This window comes from Camellia sinensis, chromosome 14 (assembly GCF_055761805.1).
Source record: "Camellia sinensis isolate YWXY chromosome 14, ASM5576180v1, whole genome shotgun sequence".
NCBI lineage: Eukaryota > Viridiplantae > Streptophyta > Magnoliopsida > Ericales > Theaceae > Camellia > Camellia sinensis.
The window spans coordinates 15,645,043-15,666,259 of record NC_138974.1 but is presented as its reverse complement, the minus strand read 5'-3'; the positions used below and the strand labels follow the sequence as shown (position 1 = coordinate 15,666,259).

Here is a 21,217-nt window from a genome sequence, read left to right as displayed (position 1 = left end):
ACAAGAAAAAAAAAAAAAAAACTTACACAATAATGATACTTTCGAAGAACATCTAAAATTTGGATTTACTACTTGAGTTACTTTTTTAATGGTTGAATAGTAAGTTCTTTTATATTTTAATATCATATTATAGATGATTAATCACTTCATACACTGTGATGTATCTATCATTTAGGTGTTTGCATTATTTTTTCTTTTTGAATTTAGATGTTATTATGTGATTTTTTCTTGGTTAGTCGTTATTGAATTTCTTTTATATAATTGATATTTTAATTTAATTAAGAGTGGTTATTTTACAATCTTATAATTATATATATATATATATATTATATAAAATCATTATATGATAATCCAACTACAACATATTTATATTTAATTTTTTAATAAATTTTATATGATTTATATTTCTACATATTTTTATTTCCCAAATAAATATAAAAGAAAATTAAATAGTTAAAATTAGTTTTAATTTTATGTTACTAATTTTTCTTCTAATTTAACTATTATTTTTAATATCAAAATGAATATTTATTTTATAATTTTATAATTTAATATATATCATAAAAAATTATTATATGATTATTACATTTTTATAATATGATAGAACTAAAATTACCAGAATACACAAATAATTTAACTAAAATTTATATATATATATATATATATAAATATTTAAGTAATAATTTTATAGAACGATAATGTCAATATTATCAAAATAAATAATTAAAATCATATTTAAATTTTAAATTGAAATTGAAATTGAAATTGAAATTGAAATTATTATTTTATAATATATATTATATCATCAAATATTTCTTTTTTTTAAAAATAACACATATATTATACAAGTCAACTATTAATACTTGGTGAAAATTAAATATGAAATCTAAAAGGAATACACCCCAAATAAGTTACACCCACTAGAGACAGAGACAACAGTGAGTGGTTTCTGAAGGGATCAACATCATAACCTTTTGTGTACGAGTGGAGGACTGCTTGCTTCACATACGTATAAAAACCACTCACACACACTCTGAGAGACGACAGGACTTATGCATGAAGGGTCCCACCTATAATATATGTATAGACGTGACGCCTCCCATTGTTTTCACCCACATTATTCCCTTATTCCCTTATTCACTTATATATATATATATATATATGGCTATGGATTCCCTGTGATCCATAATTTGAATTGAAAGAAAATAAGATAATTAGCCTAAGTAATTTATGGGCTTTTTTAGGAAGATGGTTATAATTAATTTTTTTGATTAAAAATTGATTATAATCAATTTTTTATGAGAGAGGGAAGTGTGTTATAATCTGAAAAGTGGATTGGCCCCGTTTGGTATAGCTGTTAAAACAACTTATAGATTATAACTTAACAGATTATAAATTATGACTTTAATCAGAAGTTGTTAATCTGTTTAGTGTAGCTGTTGAATTATATATTTAAGTTGCTGAGTAGTGTTTGTTAAATAAGCTGTAAAATAGCTTTTTCAATTAATTTTTATTTTTTATTTGCCTACATTTCTCATAAAAAATAATAATAATAATCTATAGTCCATTTGAGTCTTTTTTTATTTTTAAAAAAATAAAAAATAAAAAAATTTAAGAGTATAACCATAAATTAACATGTCCACAGCAGAAGCTGATAATTAGAAGTAAGGGGTGAGCAGCTTCTCAGAATCAGTTTTTTTGAGTTAAAATAAGTTGTTAGAATCAGAAGCTGTTTGAAATAAGTTTAAGCAAACGGTCCAAAATAACTTTTTCAAAGCTAAAAGGCATAAGTTGGCTCTGAAAAGCTGAAACAAACACAGCTTAACACATTATAAATTATGAATTTAATCAGAAGTTGTTAATCTGTTTGGTGTAGCTGTTGAATTACAGATCTAAGTTGCTGAGTAGTGTTTGTTAAATAAGCTGTGAAATAACTTTTTTTTTTTATTTTTTGGTTGCCTACATTTCCAATAAAAAATAATAATAATAATTTATAGTCCATTTGAGTCTTTTTTTATTTTTAAAAAAATAAAAAATAAAAAAATTTAAAAGTATAACCATAAATTAATATGTCCACAGCAGAAGCTGATAATCAGAAGTAAGGGGTGAGCAGCTTCTCAGAATCAATTTTTTTGAGTTAAAATAAGCTGTTAGAATCAGAAGCTGTTTAAAATAAGTTTAAGCAAACAGTCCAAAATAACTTTTTCAAAGCTAAAAGGCATAAGTTGGCTCTGAAAAGCTGAAACAAACACGGCTTAACAGATTATAAATTATGACTTTAATCAGAAGTTGTTAATCTGTTTGGTATAGCTGTTGAATTATAGATTTAAATTGCTAAGTAGTGTTTGTTAAATAAGCTGTGAAATAGCTTTTTCAATTATTTTTTATTTTTTGTTTGCCTACATTTCTCATAAAAAATAATAATAATAATGTATAGTCCATTTGAGTCTTTCTTAATTTTTTAAAAAATACAAAATAAAAAAAATTAAGAGTATAATCATAAATTAACATATCCACAGCAGAAGCTGATAATCAGAAGCAAGGGGGTGAGCAGCTTCTCAGAATCAATTTTTTTGAGTTAAAATAAGCTGTTAGAATCAGAAGCTGTTTGAAATAAGTTTAACCAAACAGTCCAAAATAACTTTTTCAAAGCTAAAAGGCATAAATTGGCTCTGAAAAACTAAAATAAACACCCAACCTGCTTCTCAAAAGACCCCTATATAGTTGTCTTTTGAAACAAGAAGGTTAGAAGTTTAGGATTTGAATCGATAGAACGTCTATAATTCTTTAATTTATTAATCTACGAACATATTGCATGGTAAAAAAAAAATAAATTAAAAAAAAAAAACTAAATTGGAGAACATTGTCTAGACTTATGAGATTTATTACGAGTCTTATTTTAATGATATGAATAATTTATTTTGTTAAAATTTTTTTATATATTATTTACACACAAAATTAAATCGATTCAATAATTGTAATCTATTTAATTTATTGTGTTTGTCAAAAAAAAAATGAATGGTCTATTTTTAAAAACATAATTGATGTCTCTTTTTTTTATGACAAACACAGTACATTAAATTAAATAATATTATGATTATGAAATCGACCTAACTTTTATATAGATGATACACTCAAGGTAAGAGACAAAATGAATTGATCAAATTATCAAAACATGACCTTCAATAAACTCTTACGAACTTAAATAAAGCTCTCCCGTCCATAATCTCGAATATATATATATATATATATATATTTAAATATGTTATGTACATGTATAATAAGTAAATATCTATATAGTACATATATATATATATATATTATTTTATTTAATTTTATGTGGGTGGTGATTATTTGTGGACGTACATTCTTGTTGATGGGGGGTTTTGCCGCCCAATCATGGTGGGTTCTGAATGTGATTCCTTTGCTTCCACTTTAAGCCATTTTCATCCAATCAACATCCCCACCTTGCTTTTACCAATTTGGCAAAAATTTTACTTCTGAGCTCTGTGCTTCCCCTCGATATTATTCTCATTTTCGCCCTGTGAATTCTCCTTTCTCCTATCCTTTCATTCTACATCAAAACTTCTGTTCTATATGTTTGGTGCAATTATAAATTGTATATAATTTATGAGATGTAAATAATTTAAATAATTATTAAAAATTAGAATAAATGTACTTTTAACTTCTATTTAATTATGCAAAAATTGCATGTCAGTGTGTATTTAAAAAAAAAATACAAATTAATGACAAACTTTATAAGCATTAAAGTGTAAATTTAAAACTTTTTTCATTAGTTAGTAATTAATTTTTAAATAACCACTTGACAGTACTTTCCACTTTGATTATCAACTTTTAACTTTGTATCAAATAGGTCTTTATGTACTTTCAAAAATTATTAAGGAGAAATTACAAATCATGAGTAATTTGAAAAAATAATTACGAACTCATGAAATTTTTTATGATTTTAATTATGAAAATTGATTTAGAGCTCTAAAAGAGCACCTCTAAACTTAGCATTAAATTGTCTTCTTCTGGCCACTATTTTGTCTTTTTCTGTTTTTTTTTTTTTTTAATTGGTTGCCAGCTCAGTAGAGCTGCTATTAGAGCAGCTCTACTAGAGCTCCCAATCACTGCTGTTTAATTATTAATATTTATGAAGCTTACTGTTGATTGGTAATTATTTTTTGCAAACATCACTAGTGTGATATTTCTCCAATTATTATCAAAATTACATTTATAAATTATAATTATTGTGAATATGACTCACATCATATTAATTTTGAGTTTACACCAAAGCAATTATCAAGATAAAAATTATGGATAGAAAACAATTCTATGGTGGCGTAAGAGGGTCCCTCAAATGAAACAAATAATCAATCAATGTAATAGTGATAAATGTTATAAATTGATAAATAAAAAGAAAAAAAGAAAAAAAATTGTAATGTTATAGAAATGTCAAAGACCAAGAGCTCATTTTCTTGTCCTGTGAATTCGTGCAGTCATTTTTTCATTCTCATATAAATCTTTTCATTTGCCAATAATAACAAAAAAAAAAATTATAATTTAGATTTATTTGGAGCCAGTGGCGGAATCAAGAAATTAAGTCAGAGGGGCACTTATTAATTATAATTTTTTATTTAAAAAAAAAATCATGAGCAACATTAAGATAATCATAATTTTATGAGATAAATTTAAACATAAAAATTACATATTCATTATTAACAAGAATAAATCAAAATTCTATAATAGTGTGGAATAACTCTGTGTGGGATGATGATGTAAGTTTGTAATTTTAGCAAAAAAAATTATGGATCAAAATTCCTAATTTTAAAAAATAAAAACACATCATTTATAGCACAAATTATTATAAAATCTATTTAATTTTTATTTGACAGAAAAATATTAAAGAGATGACATTGCTTATAAATGATGTGTTTTGAATGAAAATAATTAAACAGTCTTAGAGTATCATCTGACATTACCTATGTGATGTTCAAAACATAGAAAATCACAAATCACATTAAGTGGTATGTCAACCACTTGAAAATAATGAGTTTATTATATCTAATCTATAATATTTTTCGTTACCACATAGTGTTTCTAAAATATCAAATAACTACTTGTTGTGAACAATATAATAAATCCTTAACCAAAGAACATGTTAAGAAAAAAAAAAAAATACATTTCATACATGACAATAATAAAAATTCAAAATCAAGGCGAGACACGTGACCCCTGGCCGTGCTGCCTCCGCCCCTATTTAGAACATAGACTCACCCATCGTATAAGAATTAAATATAAACCGTATTTTCTATGGTTGAAACACGTGATATTGTTTAAAAGTTATTTTATTTCAATTTTAAAATCAAGCATATAATAGAAAAATCACGACAAAAGATCCTTATCCCACAGGCGTGGTTCCATAAGACAATTGGGCTCCCTACAAATACCCCCAACACTCTCCATTTTATTTGCCATCGACCAAAGCCTCAACACACCCCAAAGCCTCCTCAAAGCAACTTCATCTTCATCAACCCTCAAAACTTCGCCAGCAACAACTCTGCACCCACTGTTGGTGCTGTTGTTGTTTGCTTGAGGTAATTAAACACATCTTTCATCTCTCTCTTTTCACTTCTTACTCTCACACACACACACACACACACTCACACACACTTCTTATCTATCTGTCTCCTAAAAAGCTTTGTAACTTGAGATTTTGTTTGTTTACCAAGCTTTTTCAATTTCCTTCTTGGGTTTTTCTTTGTCTGATTCTAATAATTGATTCACAAACTTTGTGCAGCGAAATTTTCTTTTTTTTATCACTCCTCTTCTCTCACAGTCACCACCAGACAGAGAATATGTCAGGTACAGTTGGCATGACTACTACACTTGTCTTGTCTTCTTCACCGTTGAAGAAGCTTGAAGAAGAGGCTGCTCTTCCTATGGCAATTGAGAAGCAAGGCATAGTCTCAATTCTTGGATCTGACACCAAACAACTACACCAACAAACCAAAGGTTCCTCTCTGAGAAGAACTCTCTCAGCAGACATGTCTTCGAAGAAATGGTTGGCTCAAAATGGGTTCTCCCCCATGAAAAAGATCGCTTCGTCTCAAGCGATTGCGGTCTCAGTTGCAGTGGCAGACTCGTCTTCCTCGGAGGAGGGAGAAGAAGAATTTGAAAGCCCCGGACAAGACGAGGTGTGGAGGTCTATCCAATCCAAGTCTCAGAAGAAGGAGGAGATTGAAAAGCCTAGTCAAGTTGGTATTTGGAGCTCAATTCTATCGCACAAGGCAAACGAGGACAAAACCGAGCTTCCTCCTCCTTATGTTCATCCTCTTGTGAAGAGATCTGCGAGCACCTTGAGCGAGAAAAGCCTCGAGGTATGCACCGAAAGTCTTGGATCGGAGACTGGCTCCGATGTGTTCTCCTCCTACCCGTCTTCAGAGAAGGGTGATGCAGAAGAGGACAAAGAAGAAGAAGAAGCCCAACAACCACAACAAGAAAAAGAATTGCAATATTCCTTTGATATAGAGGAATTGCGAGTTGAAAAGTACGACTACTCTACTAGTAAGAAATTGGGTCTTAGCTCCTTCCCTCCTCCACTTCCTTCCCTCGCTCATGGTGATGGGCCATCCCTTCACATGCAATCTCATCGCGAAAATGGGCGATTAGTCCTTGAAGCCGTGTCCACTCCTTTGAAGAATAACTTTCGCGCCCACCGCCAGGGTGGACGCCTTATCCTCGAATTTGCCTCACAAGAACCAAATCGCGATGAAATCATTGGTCAACATCATGATGATTATGAAGTTGAAGAAATCGAACGAGTGTTTGACAACTTCAAGGAAGAAATAGACAATGAAGATGAAGAAAATGAAATAATTGAAGCGGAAGATGAAGAGGAGGATGATGATGATGATGATGATGATGATGATGATGATGATGAAGAGGATGAGGAGGAAGTGGTGGTGGAGAAAATTGAGAACAAAATTGGAACTAAAGAGATTGGAATTGTGAAGGAGCAAGCACCAAAGTTGTCAAGTGGGGCAATAAATGTTCATAGGTCAGCAATTATGATGAAGGAGCTATTGGGCCTAGACTATAGGAACAACTCAACATGGACTACTAAGAAGTTCAATGAAGCAGTCAATTTGGTGGAGATGGAGGAGGAGGAGGGTTGTCCACCACCTCTAACCACACTAGCACAATCACTTCCACGGCCAACACGTGTGGCTCGGCTAATTCCCTCATCATCACCGACTACAACCACCGCCACCTCTTTCAATGCTTATGAATACTTTTGGAGGACTAAACCTACTGTGGCCAACTTGATCAACAACCCAATCACCCAACAATGCCCACCCCTTAAAAACAACTACAACAAGGTCTTTCTATCAAGTGGCAAGCCAACTGAACAAGAGATGGTGATCTTGAGAAGGAATAGGGAAGATTACTTGGTTCCTTTGTTGAGGGGTTGCAAGGAGAGCAGGAGGTCACTTTTGATATGGGAGCCTTGTACCATTGCTTCCTCTTGATCCATTTTCATCCCATCCATTATTATTTGACTAATGCTAAGAATACAGAACTAAACGCATAACGAGTCATAAACACTTACTCGGTTGTGAGATTCATAGTATGAGCCTCATAATTATCTGAGTGTATTTTTGACATATTTTGCGTTTAATTTTTGTGTTGATAGCATTGCTGTTATTAATTACTATATATTTTCTCAATCTCTTGTAGCCAAATAAACATGAAAGAGAGAGAGAATACTTTGCTTTAGGTGATCAAAGAATTGGAGAGAGATGGTTTTAACAGTGTGACATATATATGTAATTTTATAAGTGTGGGGGGGGGGGGGGGGGGGGGGGGTGGTCATTGGTAGCTGAACAAAATCTTGGCACCATCTTTGACTTGGGCGGAGTGGCTTGTCTGTCTCTGAATTATTATATAATGGAGTACCCTTTTCTTTTTCCATAACTTTTGCAACTCCTAGCCAATGGGATTTCAATTAGGGTCATTTCCGGTCCATTTGCGGTTAATTTTGGGAACATCATGATCAATCCTTGATTTGTTCTTGTCTTGGTTGGTTTAAGGTTTACAAGTGCGATAGATATTTCTCATTAATATATGTTTTACACTTTTCAATTTGAAACACCATACAACAAAACAGACTTGGTTATGAATCCTGAGGTGTTTGGTAAAATTTAATTTGTGCTTCTATTAACTTACTTGAGGATTGTTTTAGATAATCTAAATAAGTGTATTTTTTGATTTTTTATGAAAAGATATATAAAAAAGTATGAAGTTATTATAATATTATAAGATCTATATACTAGAAATCAAAACACTACGAATATAATTAACTACTAAAATATAAACTTAGATACATACCGTTTGATTCCGTTATTGTCTTGAGTTTTGCTTCCTTGAAAGAAGATGGTATTCACAATTGGAAAATCTTAACACCAGCTCTTCCCCTGCTTCTCCTAATCTTTTTGTTGTCTTTTCAATGGGGCTGACAACCCTTTGATCTACATATATATATATATATATATATATAAACCCTAATAAGGATAGAAGATGGGACTGTACCTAAATAAAATAATTACTAGGCTCTATCATTAAGGAACCCAAATAACTTAAATAGGCCTTACATAGCCACATCACATATCCACATATAAAATAATAAACACACTAAGATGGACCATGTCCCATAACTTTATGGATCACAATAATAATTTTGGACTCATATCAGTCAATTTATCTAAATCACGTTCAACCCGTTTTTCACAAACCAAACAAAATATAGTCAATGACAACCTAATTTACAACAAATTCTTACATTCTCTCACTTAGGCAACATTGACTACTAATTTAAGAAAAAAATGACTCTCAAGTTAAACAACTTTAGTGACCATATAAACATGATTCAAAATAGAAACATCTCAGCACAGAATCATGTTCAATGAGAAATATTAATATCGAACTGTAGCGATAATTATGATATTTAACAACATAACACCTTCCACAATTACAAACACTAATATCTCACCAACATAGATTCTTATATGTGATAAAGTGTAGTGTGGAATTTCAGCATAATTGATTCAAAAATTATATAACATGCTATTTCCACATTCATTCCTCTGTATGGTCTTGACAAGACCCTGCAAGGAATTTTATTCCATTTTACACTTCCAAAAGAAGCTTTTATTCTGCTAAACCGAGGTCTTTCATGCTTTGAACCAAGCATCATACTTTATGGATCCATATACACTTCTAAACCGAAGCATTATACATTTCTAAATTAAAGTGTCAATCTTTATATCTCAAAATTTAAATATAACTATAAGGGTTCATATAAGACGAATACATACATAACAGTTACCATTTATGTGTACACATAACTATAAACAAAATGTGAATAAACACATTAAACTTTATTAACTGAAATACACTATAGATAATATTCATGGGTAAAAAATTTCTTTAACCAAGCACATAAAACTGTAAAGTACCCATATGCTCAATATATTTAGCAAACTAAAATTTGGCCTAAGCCCTATATTTAGAGGATCAACTAGTATGTATCCTATAACATGTGCTCATAAAAAATATCATTTGTAACAACTTTCTAATTCTGAAATACTTTAAATTTACCATCAGAGCTTTTATTATTCTTCATAAAGAAAATTAAAACCATATATCATAATACATCTTTATAGGTTTGGAAATGAAATTAACAATTCCAAGCTCTGAAATAAAATTCTTTAATTACATAACTCAAGTCGAACTCTAAAACATGTTTGTATAGTGAAAAATTATAAGAGATTTTATGAAAATCTTTCATGAAACAAGACCTCATGCAAACATAAAAAAAATGTAACCAGTAATAGACACTATATATCATCTGAGCAACTTCCAAAATCGACATTATACAACCAATAATATTAACATGATTAATTCTTCTATAGCCAATTGTATAATCTTTAATTCTCTATAAATATCATGACACTTTATGTCTTTCAACCCAATGGTCAATGCTTAAATTAAAATAATAATTGTCTAACAAACTAATTGCATATGCACCAAGTTTAATTCAAATTTCATAATTCATTAAACTCTCACAACACTAGAATATGAGACATTCCTCATGAACTCTTTCTCAAAATCATTTTATAAATACTGAATGTTACTTAATTAGTCTCGATCACTAAGAAGAGTAATGTAAAACTTTCAATTCTACATATTAAATTTAGTAAAAATGTGATCTAGGTATGCTCTTTGAGATGAGACAAATAATTATTTTTCAAGTATCTCAATGCCAAACACATAAAATACTTTATCAAGATATTTTATATCAAAAATTTATTAACAACAATATCTTCACATCAAGTATTAATTTGAAATTATTACTAGTAAGTAAAATTCCCTCGGTATAAAGGATCAAGAAAAATAAATTACTCCCACTGACCTTGAGATATATGTATAAATTAACAGTATTATCCATAAAGCCAAGTAATAATATTTAGTGATCAATTAAATATCATTACTCAGAAATTTGTTTAAAACCATAAATAAATTTGATTTATAAATTTGTTTAACTCACAAATCAAATTTATTTTGTTTGGCGAAGCAATAGATAAAAAAAGTCACAATGCCACTATAATCATTATAAACCTATCTTTATGACAATGGTAAAGACAAGTCCCTTTTCAAATCACAACCTCTTGCAATAGCATTGTATTTATTTATTTATCTTTAAAAAATACTCATTAGATTTCAAACTTTTAAAAAAGTATAACATGATCTCATATCTAATTAATAATTTGTACTAATTTATTTACCATATTACAAATCGCCAATATCTTCATCATACGTAACAATCATCTCTTCAATCTCTTAATATTGCTCATTTAGAAAAAAATAATATGATCACAATGATCTTTTAACTGTATGAGAATGTCTAGGAGTTGTACATGTTATGCATGTTCAAGTTATATCAACAGATTGAATAGACACTTCAGGTTCTACTTGCACTCTCACTTTCTCTATATGAGAATGAACAGACCAATTTATTACAATAGGCACAAGTACACAGGAAAATTCATATATTTGAGCTTTAAACTGTTCATCAATCTAAAAACTTCACATTTTAAGCTTAAAAGATTTTTATGTCAGAACCAAGATAATAGAACCATTAACAGCTTACAAAGTAACAACAAATAGCAATAAGTCCCATTTTAATTTCAAAAGCACAACAAACTTTTTACTTCTATACAATTCCAAACTCAAAAGTTATTTTAACTAAATTTTCTACTAGTTCACAATTCAAAAGTGTTTTAAAATATTTTTAACTTAGTACCATATGTAAAGTATACACAAGTATACATATCAATTAAAAATATTTTATCACAAAAAACTTGTATAATTTAAACATGTTAAAACCTACACCTCATCATTTTATTAGAGCCCAATTGTGAAACTCAAGTACTCAACTTTCTCTTGAAGTTACAAGCATGATATATTTAAACTGATTCCATAATTTTATAAAAAATTAATAAGAGGTTATGCACATTAACCAAAATTATCATGTTCACTATAATAGCCATATTCAATTAATAATTTTAAAAACTTTATCAGTGTGTTTTTCAACATAAATGAGATTACACAAATGCATAACATCAATACTTATTTATGAAATCAATAAAATAATTTCTCCCACACACTTTATGATAAATGAAAATCTATTTCAATTATTATTATTATTTTTTATTTTATTTTATTACCAAGGTGACAAAAATTAAAAAAATAATCATACTTATTTAGTTTTGACATTAAAATTAAATTGTTGTCATACGAACAATATATAAAATAACATTCTTTAAAACAAGATCAAAAATAAAATTTTGATTAACACAAGAGCTTTTAAGTAGTTTAAGAAACAAATGAGGAGATCCCAGAGGTGAGAAGAGTGTCATAGCTCACAAAAATTTGAAAGAATTTTTCTTACTGGAGTTAATAATATGTAAAGAGATTTGCGGAATATTCTGAAAAGGAAAACATAAAACACTGAAAAGAAATAATGATTTGTAAAAGTCGAAGGTATTATATAGAGCATTGTAGAGTATAATTTAGATTTTCTTATAAGAATCATCTAGTAGATATTCTAAAACTCTACTTTCTTAAATAGTTAACATTAAATATAATTTCAATCTTTTACACTATATTGAGGTGTTAATATAAATGGTTAAGAAGGTGCATTCTCGAGTATGTCAACATCTAAATTCATTAGATTTAAAACTAAGTCAATATCCATTTATGGATTCACAATCAAAACTTTAATGGAGTAAATTTGATTTTCATAAAAATATTTCCCTTCATTGTTTTCAATTCAATATAATATCATTCAATTATATATAGACAATAATAATCTCATAATCACAATTAATATTCTCAAATATTTAAAATGTATCACTCTTAAACTGAATATATAGAAAGTATTTTCACAACTCCAACTTTCAATTATACATAGGCAATTAGTATAATCTCACAAGAATATGCTGCGAATAAACTTTAACAATATTCTCAGATGTGCCAGAATGTATCACTATATAAACACCTTTGGGTTGAATATATAGAACACAATCAACAAATTTAAACTTCAATATAATCTTAATTAATTATATATGGGCAATAATTATAGTTGCAAATAAACTTTAACAATACTGTCAGATGTTTCAAAATGTATCATCATATAAATACCTTTAGGCTAAATATATAAGACACATTCTAACACCTATAAACAAGTCAACTAGCAAGAATGATTTATCAAGAAATTATCTCCTTTGGGTAGATAAATTCTTTCAAAATCAATAAAATTTCCCTTACTAGTGGCTCACACTACCTCTAAAATTAATACACTCAATTAACCTCCTTTGGGTAGGTAATTGAGTGATATAATATTAGAAGACCTTCCTAGAATCTGTATTGGTAAATCACTTTAAATCTCAATAAGTTAACCACTTCAGTTAGGGATGTAAGGAAAACCGAAAAAACCGACCAAACCGATTGAACCGGACCAAACCGACTATATTTGGTCTATTTTTTAACAAGAATTGGTCTGCGCAGTTTTTAAATTTGAATTTTTTTGGTTTTCGATTTGGTATCGGTTTAAGCACCTTGTACACCGATCTAAACCGAAACCGACCGCTTCAACATATATTGTAGTTATAATATATATATATATATATACAATTTAATGATATTAATAAGTATAATAAATTATTAACCTTAATTAATTAATATTATCATCTTTATAAACTAAGTTTGTAAACTCTTATTATATATAATCTTAACTCTAACTCATTATTCTTGAAACTTTAATATTTTTAATTTTTTTTTTTGTTTTTATTTTTGTTAATTTAGGAATTAAAAAGTATGTATTTGTAGACACCCCATTTTTGACCGCCCTTAAGACTTGGACGCGACTGATGGTTTACATGGTGGAGAAAGGTGTGCAGGGCAAAGGTTCAATTTCTTTGATAAGAGGAGAGTCAAGTCCCAACCTTACACCCCATTTTGGACCAAAGCTATTTTTGAATGGTTTTTAGACCTTAAAACCCTCTCTTTCAAAACATTTTTGAAATAAAGTTTCTACAATGTTCCGAGGCTCACATTTCGTTAAATGTTGCGCTTTTCGGTAAACCGAGCAAGGACAAAGTGGAAATGAATGAAAGAGAGATGAAATCTTTGAAAAATCTTTCAAAACACCTTACTTAGGGGTTTGACGTTGAAGAAAAGAAGAGAAGAGGCAAGAAACTAGTTTGGGAGAAATTCGGCACGAATCCGGGTAGGAGAGAGTCGAGCAGCCCTCGCTGAATCGGGCTTATTCATTTGCATACTTGGATGCTAGCTATGAGGCCACCACCATTGGAAAGCTTACTTCCGGGGCTTCATTTTTCACTCAAGAATCTCCTAAATCCAAGTCCAGACAGAGGAGATATGGTTGGTTGAAGTAGGGCATCAACCCGGTTGGACCGAATCTGCGTGACTTCACCAAAACAAGCATAACTTTTTGCACAGATGGAATTTTAATACAAGGTTTGCGCCATTGGAAAGATAACTTCCGGGGCTTCAATTTAGACACCTGACCGACCACTTTTGGACTTCCCAATCACTGGCCGGCCACCATTCTTTCCGGCAGACCCTTTTTTTGTCCTGAAAAACCAGAAAAAGTAGCAGGCCGACCATAAAAGGTGGCAGGCTGACCACTTATGCCCAGAAAGCCTAAAATTGATAGATATTCTCCCTTCAGCTGTCTTCCATAATCTTAAGCTGTCCAGATCAGATATTTTTCAACCCAAGCTTGTTGATGAAGCTATTCTCTTCATATTAGAAGGTTAGAGCATATTTAGGAAAGAGAGAGAGAGAACTTAGGAGACTTAGAACATTTTGAGTTCTTCTCTCACTAAAAAAATTTCCTCTCTCTCTAGAATTCTCAACTCTCTCTCTCTCTCTCTCTATATCTCTACACTTGAGCTTCCAAACCCTAGTTTTCTTGGACCATTTGCACTACAACCCTTAGCACCACACCTCCTCCATCTATTCCAGCACTTTGGGACTGATTTTCAAGGGTTGAAGCTTCACCAACTTGGTCCAAAAGCTCCAGCTTTGCTGCTCCGTAAGTGCCTATTTCCCTTAAACTTGCATTTTTTTGCTCCATTGATTAGCCCTACTTGCAAGTATTTCTGGGCTTCGACATAAACTGAAAAAGTTCTTATTTTGAACCCCTCTTCAACTTTGTTTAAGGACACTTTGCTATTTGAGGTCATCTACTTTCCCTTACCCTCTATCTCTTTTTTAGGGTTATTTTTGCATCATATTTTAGCCCTACTTGTGAACATTTTCGAGAGTTTTCATAAACTGAAAAAGTTCTTATTTTAAGCCCCTCTTCAAGTTTTATTAAGGGCATTTTTTTGTTTGGGGTCATCCTCCCCTATGCATGCTTCATTCCTTCATGATTAGGGCCATGCATTAGAGCACTTGCATTGGCCATGGTTTGGCCTCTTAGCCACTGAAATCCAGTGGATTTTCAGTGGCTTAGATGTATTTTTGAGGGCCAAAATTATAGGGAGGTGACCCCCTCTCTCCTTGTCTTGTTTGGTGGTCTTTTGGGCCTTCCAAAGGGACCCTATTTTTCATGATTCGAAGTCATGTTTCAGGCCTTATTCTGTGAGTTTTGGGGTCTGCCTTGGTTCTGTCCAAGGCCCTTTTGGCCATGTTTTATGTCTACAATGCATGTGTAGAACAATCCCATCCAAGGCCTTTCAAAGGGGCCTTTCTTTGCATGTTTCCTAGACCCATTTCAGGGCTAATTTGGTGAGTTTTAGGGCTGTCATAGTCCATTTCCAGAGTTAGTTTTGCCATAATAAGTGTCTATCTTATATGTGCTTAACAACCCCTTGAATGGCCTTCCAAAGAAGCCCCTCATTTTTGCATGCATTGGCTGCATTTCAGTGATTATTTGGGCGTATTTTGGCATGTTTTGTTCACTGTTTTTGGCTGGTTTGATGAGTTCTTATTTGCTTCATATACATGCCATGTAAACCATGCTTGATAGCCAATATTGCATGCTATTTTAGTCCATCATGTTAGCATCTTTGGCCATTCTCTAAACTAGAAATGTGCATGTTCTGGGACTGCCTTGGCTCTGTCTTTAGACTTCATGATCAAATAATGCTTTCTTTGTATACTTGTGGTTCAATGCATTAGACTAGTTTTGAGTTTCGAGGCTTATTCTATGCATCGGGTGCCATATTTCCATGTTTCGAGACCATTTAGCATCATGTTTCAGCTCTGGAAATTACATGTTTGTATGCCATCTTTCATCCCTTGCCATGTTTTGGTAGAGTGGCATTTAATGCCTTAGGTTCGGTCCTCGGTTTGCGTGCATATGTGCACGCATTTCGGTCATCTCATTTTCATCTTACGGCTACTGATGTGAGTGTGGCTGAGGTCCACTCATGTTGGTGTAAGTCCATTATGCATTGTGTATGCCTTTTCAATTCATAACATTGCGTATGCTAGGTTGCGTGTTAGTGCATTGTGTATGCCATGTTACATCGAGCATTGTGTATGCCATTTCATAGCATTGCATATGCTAGGTTGTATATTAGTCGCATTGTGTATGCCATCTCATTTGCATTGTGTTTAGGATAAGAGTTAGCCCGAGCACGGGAGACGAGGTACGTTTCGTACTCCGAGTGATAGAACGTGTCTCAATTCTCCGTCGCCGACACTCCGGATTACCCATGATGGAATTTAGATCTTGTTGTGTTTTCATGTGCATTCATTTCATATTGAGTCGTGCAATTCGACTCCTCGGCCATCATGCATCGATATGCGTGATTAGTGGCACGAGGATCGATGACTACGCTCCCTGAAGAGTAGTCATACATACATATGTGAAAATACTTTGCCATGCCCCTTTCTTGCTCTCTGTTGCAACAAATCAGAAATCAGCAGCTTTCTAAAGCCTTGCACAGCATTCCAGTATTAATTGCAAACAGAGGCAAACTGGGGCATCGCAATGGATTTCCGCGCCGGGCAACTCAAGCATGCATCTCCCATCATTCGGAACAGAGCTGAGGCAGTCCATAGGCTTGCTTGCTAATTTACTTGCTTTCCTAGATTAATTTGTTAATTAATTAGGGTTTTGTAATATTTAATTATTCATTTCGGACTGTACTATTTATTCAGACCCTCCGAGTGAGGGCACAATTGTAATAAGCGTGCGTGAGTGTGATGTATGTCTTCCAACCCCACGTCTTTCTCCTTTTTATTTACCAGCTTATGATGGTTAGATTAGGGCATATTTCAATTAGCATACAGTATGATAGCATGTTTGCATTCATTCATCTGTCTTGCATGTACCGGGCTCGACGCATCATACTAACTGCATTTATATTTCAATTCCAAGTTGAATACGTGTTAGCTGTAGCATTTCATATGCCATCTTAGAATAGCCGAGCCTATCTTAGTTGCATTTTGCATGTGTTGCATTAGGCATTTCTCTATATTTAGGATCATACATGATTTCTAATCAACTTCTGTTTTGGCTTGGAGTACTAGGTAAGCTTTTATGCTTTAGCATCCTTGCATGTGTGTGAGTGACTGCCATGATAGCATGCTTACCATGAGGCTATGTGCTTATATGATATACCTGCCTGAATGCCTGTGGGTGAAGGGTGGGTTATCCGAATTGGAACAATTCATTAAATGCGAGTTTTAAAACCCACTAGACAGTCGCAAATCATCTTGTTTTCTAAGCCCACCTGAGGGTGGCAAATCCACATTTTAGCCTACTTGCGGGTAGCACCATCAAACCAATTTAAAAAACAAACATGAAATGTTTTGTTCCAATTCAGGCGACCCAGTCTATACTTGTATGTTGTGCGTATCACATAGTAAATCTAGGCTAATAATCGGAATAAGAACACATAATGTTTTCAAAATTAGATATCATGGTTAGTGGAGGCCGATCTTTGATCGGGCGAGTGGGGGTGCTCATGAAGTGACCTTCCCCAATCGTACCCAAGTTCCCGAGCCGAGACAACTTTGGTGATGACGGACACGTGGCCTTAGGCAACGAGTCAGGGTTTCCTAAATTTCCCAAAATAAAATATTTATGTGACGACTCTGTATCTGGCAAAGCAGTCCATGTTTGACACTTCTTTTCTAAAAATCTGTTTTTTCTCAAAACGATTTGCCGGATTTAGACTCTTTGGTTCAGATTAAGAACCGTGACAATTTGAGTCTAAACTGTAGTGAACCCAATATGAACAAAATGGGGGATTTCCCTTCCGGGACGTTCGGGGACATCTACAGTTTCTGGCGACTCTACTGAGGAGTTAGAGAACTTGACTCGAACTCATGATATCTTGTTTTGACTACACTTATGTGTTTCTTTGCATTGCATGTGCATTGGTGCGCCTAGGACACCGTGTTTGGCATCTGCTATTCTTGAACGGTTTGCCGGAGGCTTGCTTTGTCAAAGCATGCCACAAGGCTGACCGGTTGCGGGCTCTGCCAGTATGGGAACACAAACCCTGATTTTACCGAGGCACCCTTTTGACCATTCGACCTAGTGCATATTCGGAATCCATAGTGACCATTCCAAGCTAGGACAGGTTGCTTACCCGATAGGCTGTTTGAAACCGCTATGTGCGTAGTGAAACCCTAGCTCCTGACAAAATAGGACAGGGAAACCCTACCCCAACATAGGGGTGTTTTGGCTCTTACTTGCTTACTATGTGCTGTCAGAGTGTGTCTCTACAGGAATGCATGTATCAGTTTGCAAGTCTAGGTATCAGGCCTGCGGGCATCAGTATGTAGAGAATCAGTTTTACCTGAGGGTATCAGTTTACAGGCGGACTTTTGATCAGAATTTGGTAGAGAGCACAGTCATTCAGTTACGCTCATATCTGTTTTGTCAAAAATGGGCTGAGATGCTGCCTGTTTTCTCTTTTGCTAGGTAGTCTTGGAATAATAGCTTCAGAAGGTTTCAATATCCCCCGGGTACACCGGACTTGTATTGATAGACTTTGTCAGGTCAGAGATTCAGTTCAAGGGCAAATCAGTGTTCTTTCGCCAGAGGCAGGGTAAAAAGGCCAGTCAGGCACAGATCACCAGTTCAACAGTGTCCAGCTTAGCGATCATTATCCACCTCACCTGTGCGCAGTTGGGGTTGAGATATCTGCTTCCACTTCAGAGAGGGAATACAAACCTGTCCAGTAAAATCCGCAATTTTCAGTTATTATGGAGGACATGATGCGTCAGCTCCAAGAAACCATGCAGGCTATGCAACAGGATGTTGCCCGCCAGGCAGAAGTGGCTGCACGTCAAGTAGAAGTAGTGGCCCAACAGGCAGAGTTAATTGCCAGGCTGCAACAGCAAACCGGAGCATCTGCTTCACACCAAGCCCCTCTCCCACCAGGAGTTCCAGCATCCGAGGAGACAATAAATGTCCAGGAAGATACGGGCATTCCGACAGGGCCGGCTCCGCCCACAATCTTACCCCAACTGTCTAAAGCACCAATTAACCTACCGGACTCTCCCTTTGAGTTCGAGATAGACCATACAGCGTTGAAGTTGAGCAAGCTTGAAAAGATGTTCAAGAAATCTCAGGGAGTAAAGTCCATCCTGAACATCGAGGATGGGTATACCGACGCAGCTATGACGCTGCCGGACAGATTTAAAATGCCGCATATCGATCGCTTTGACGGCTCTGGAGACCCAAGGGTGCACCTCTACCTGTTTTCTGATATCTTGAGGCCAATGGGTTTGACCACAGCTTAGAAGTTGTCTCTCTTTGGCCGAACCATGTCTGGGACAGCCGCAATCTGGTATGCGAAATTGGAAGACTCCGTGAAATGGAACTGGGAAGAGCTGACTGAGGCCTTTATTGCTTAATACTCCTACAACACACAGATTGAGGTCACAACTCATCATCTCGAAGTCACCCACCAAGAACCAAAGGAGGGTTTCTCAGAATTCGTGACGAGATGGAGAGCAAAGGCCTCAATGATGACTACAAGGCCTTCCGACAAAGATCAGATCAGGATGATTGTTCGGAATTTACATGGCATGTTATTGTAGAAAATGATCGTACTACCGCTGTTTACCTTTCCAGACCTTCATGGAATGGGGGTTCAAATCGAGGATTCCATCCGACAAGGGATCTTTGCAGAAGATAATGAGCTGTTGAAGAGGAATGTTGCTCGTAGTTCCAATGCTACTACTGATGGTAGCACAGCTACGAAATGCTCAGAAGTAGACACCATTACCACTTCCTTCAATGGCCAAAAATCAACCCCTTCAACTCGGCCCCAAGCCCGAAAATTCCATCCTCTTTATATGAGTCTCTCTCAAGCTTTGGAAAAGCTACGAGAAGAGGGGCACCTAGAACTTCTAGAACCCCAACCCCTTCCAAACCCTCTTCTACCAAGATATGACCCAGCTAAATACTGTGCCTATCATCAACAGCACGGTCATGATACGAACCGTTGCATCTGCCTCCGTCATAAGATTCAGGATCTTATTGACGAAGAGACCCTAGCTCCACCAAAAGGACCTCAGGTTAGTACTGACCCGTCACCTCTACATCTCAACCTCATCCATATACTGCCATCCACCTACGACCCCAGCGTATACATCACCCTGGCCCATCTACCCAAGCCTGAGGTGTTTATCCCGGAAAGCATAGACTTATGTATGATGGGTGCATCTGAACCCCAATCATCCCAAACCCATGAACCCACTACTTTTGAGCTGATGAGGATGATCGAAGATATTCAAAGAACTGTGGCAGATCTGGCCTTTGGAGTCTTGGCTCCGTCATCAACCACACCACATACCGGGAATTTCATGACAAAAGGCTCCCCAATCTTGGGACTGGCTGCAGTTGAAGAAAGCCAAACCCTTGGCAAAGGAGAAGCAGGTGGTAAGAACAAGGTAGGGGCAAGCATTGGTCCCCATGAACACCTTCAACGGACTGTTGAGGCTTTGAAGGCCGAAGGACTAAACAAACAACAAGTGCTTGCAGTGGTTGCAAAAACTATGGATGATACTTTTGCCACTCAAGTTGGGGGCAGTTTGAATCAAGGGGCAAGCCGGGAGAAGGGCCATTGTACCAAGAATGTTCCTTTCAGCTCTAATCCCGTGCTCGGAAGAAATCAGCAAATCCAGTCAGCGCCTGCCAATCCCTTTACTGGTGCGTCCAGCAAAAATCCACAAACCTCGAAGTATTTACCCCGAAGACAGAGGGTCTTCCATGCCCTCTATATGTCTTTGTCCAAAGCTTTCCAAATCCTTGTTGAATAAGGCCATCTCAAACCCCTTGAGCCTCGGCCTCTCCTGAACCCTCTTCCGGCTACGCATGATGCTACCCAGTACTGCACGTACCATCAACAAACTGGCCATACTATCGACAACTGCTTCCGTCTTCGCCATGAAGTACAGGATCTATTTGACAACGTGGTCATCCTCCCGCCGAGCTCAGCAAAGTCTATCGGCACTGGAACGGTGAACTTGGGGGATAATGTGATGTGATCGGGGGATGAACCAGCTGTGGGTGGCGCTCGATTAACTCCAGACGTGGGAATGGCACGCACTGTTCTGAGCAATATACAAACACCAGTTTTTGTGCTTTCTG

At 34.5% G+C, this 21,217-nt stretch overlaps 1 protein-coding gene across 1 annotated transcript; it reads left to right on the top strand.

Moving 5' to 3' along the window:
* Window positions 1-5,376: 5,376 nt before the first annotated feature.
* On the top strand, window positions 5,377-7,977 carry LOC114280575 (protein FAF-like, chloroplastic). Its single transcript, XM_028222960.2, has 2 exons — window positions 5,377-5,600; window positions 5,804-7,977. The coding sequence occupies exon 2, from the start codon at window positions 5,862-5,864 to the stop codon at window positions 7,533-7,535; it is 1,674 nt and encodes a 557-aa protein (XP_028078761.2). The 5' UTR covers window positions 5,377-5,600; window positions 5,804-5,861; the 3' UTR covers window positions 7,536-7,977.
* The last annotated feature ends 13,240 nt before the right edge of the window (window positions 7,978-21,217 follow it).

Bases quoted from the DNA above. Each gene is read 5' to 3' on its own strand.
- LOC114280575 (XM_028222960.2), top strand. From the start codon at position 5,862: ATGTCAGGTACAGTTGGCATGACTACTACACTTGTCTTGTCTTCTTCA.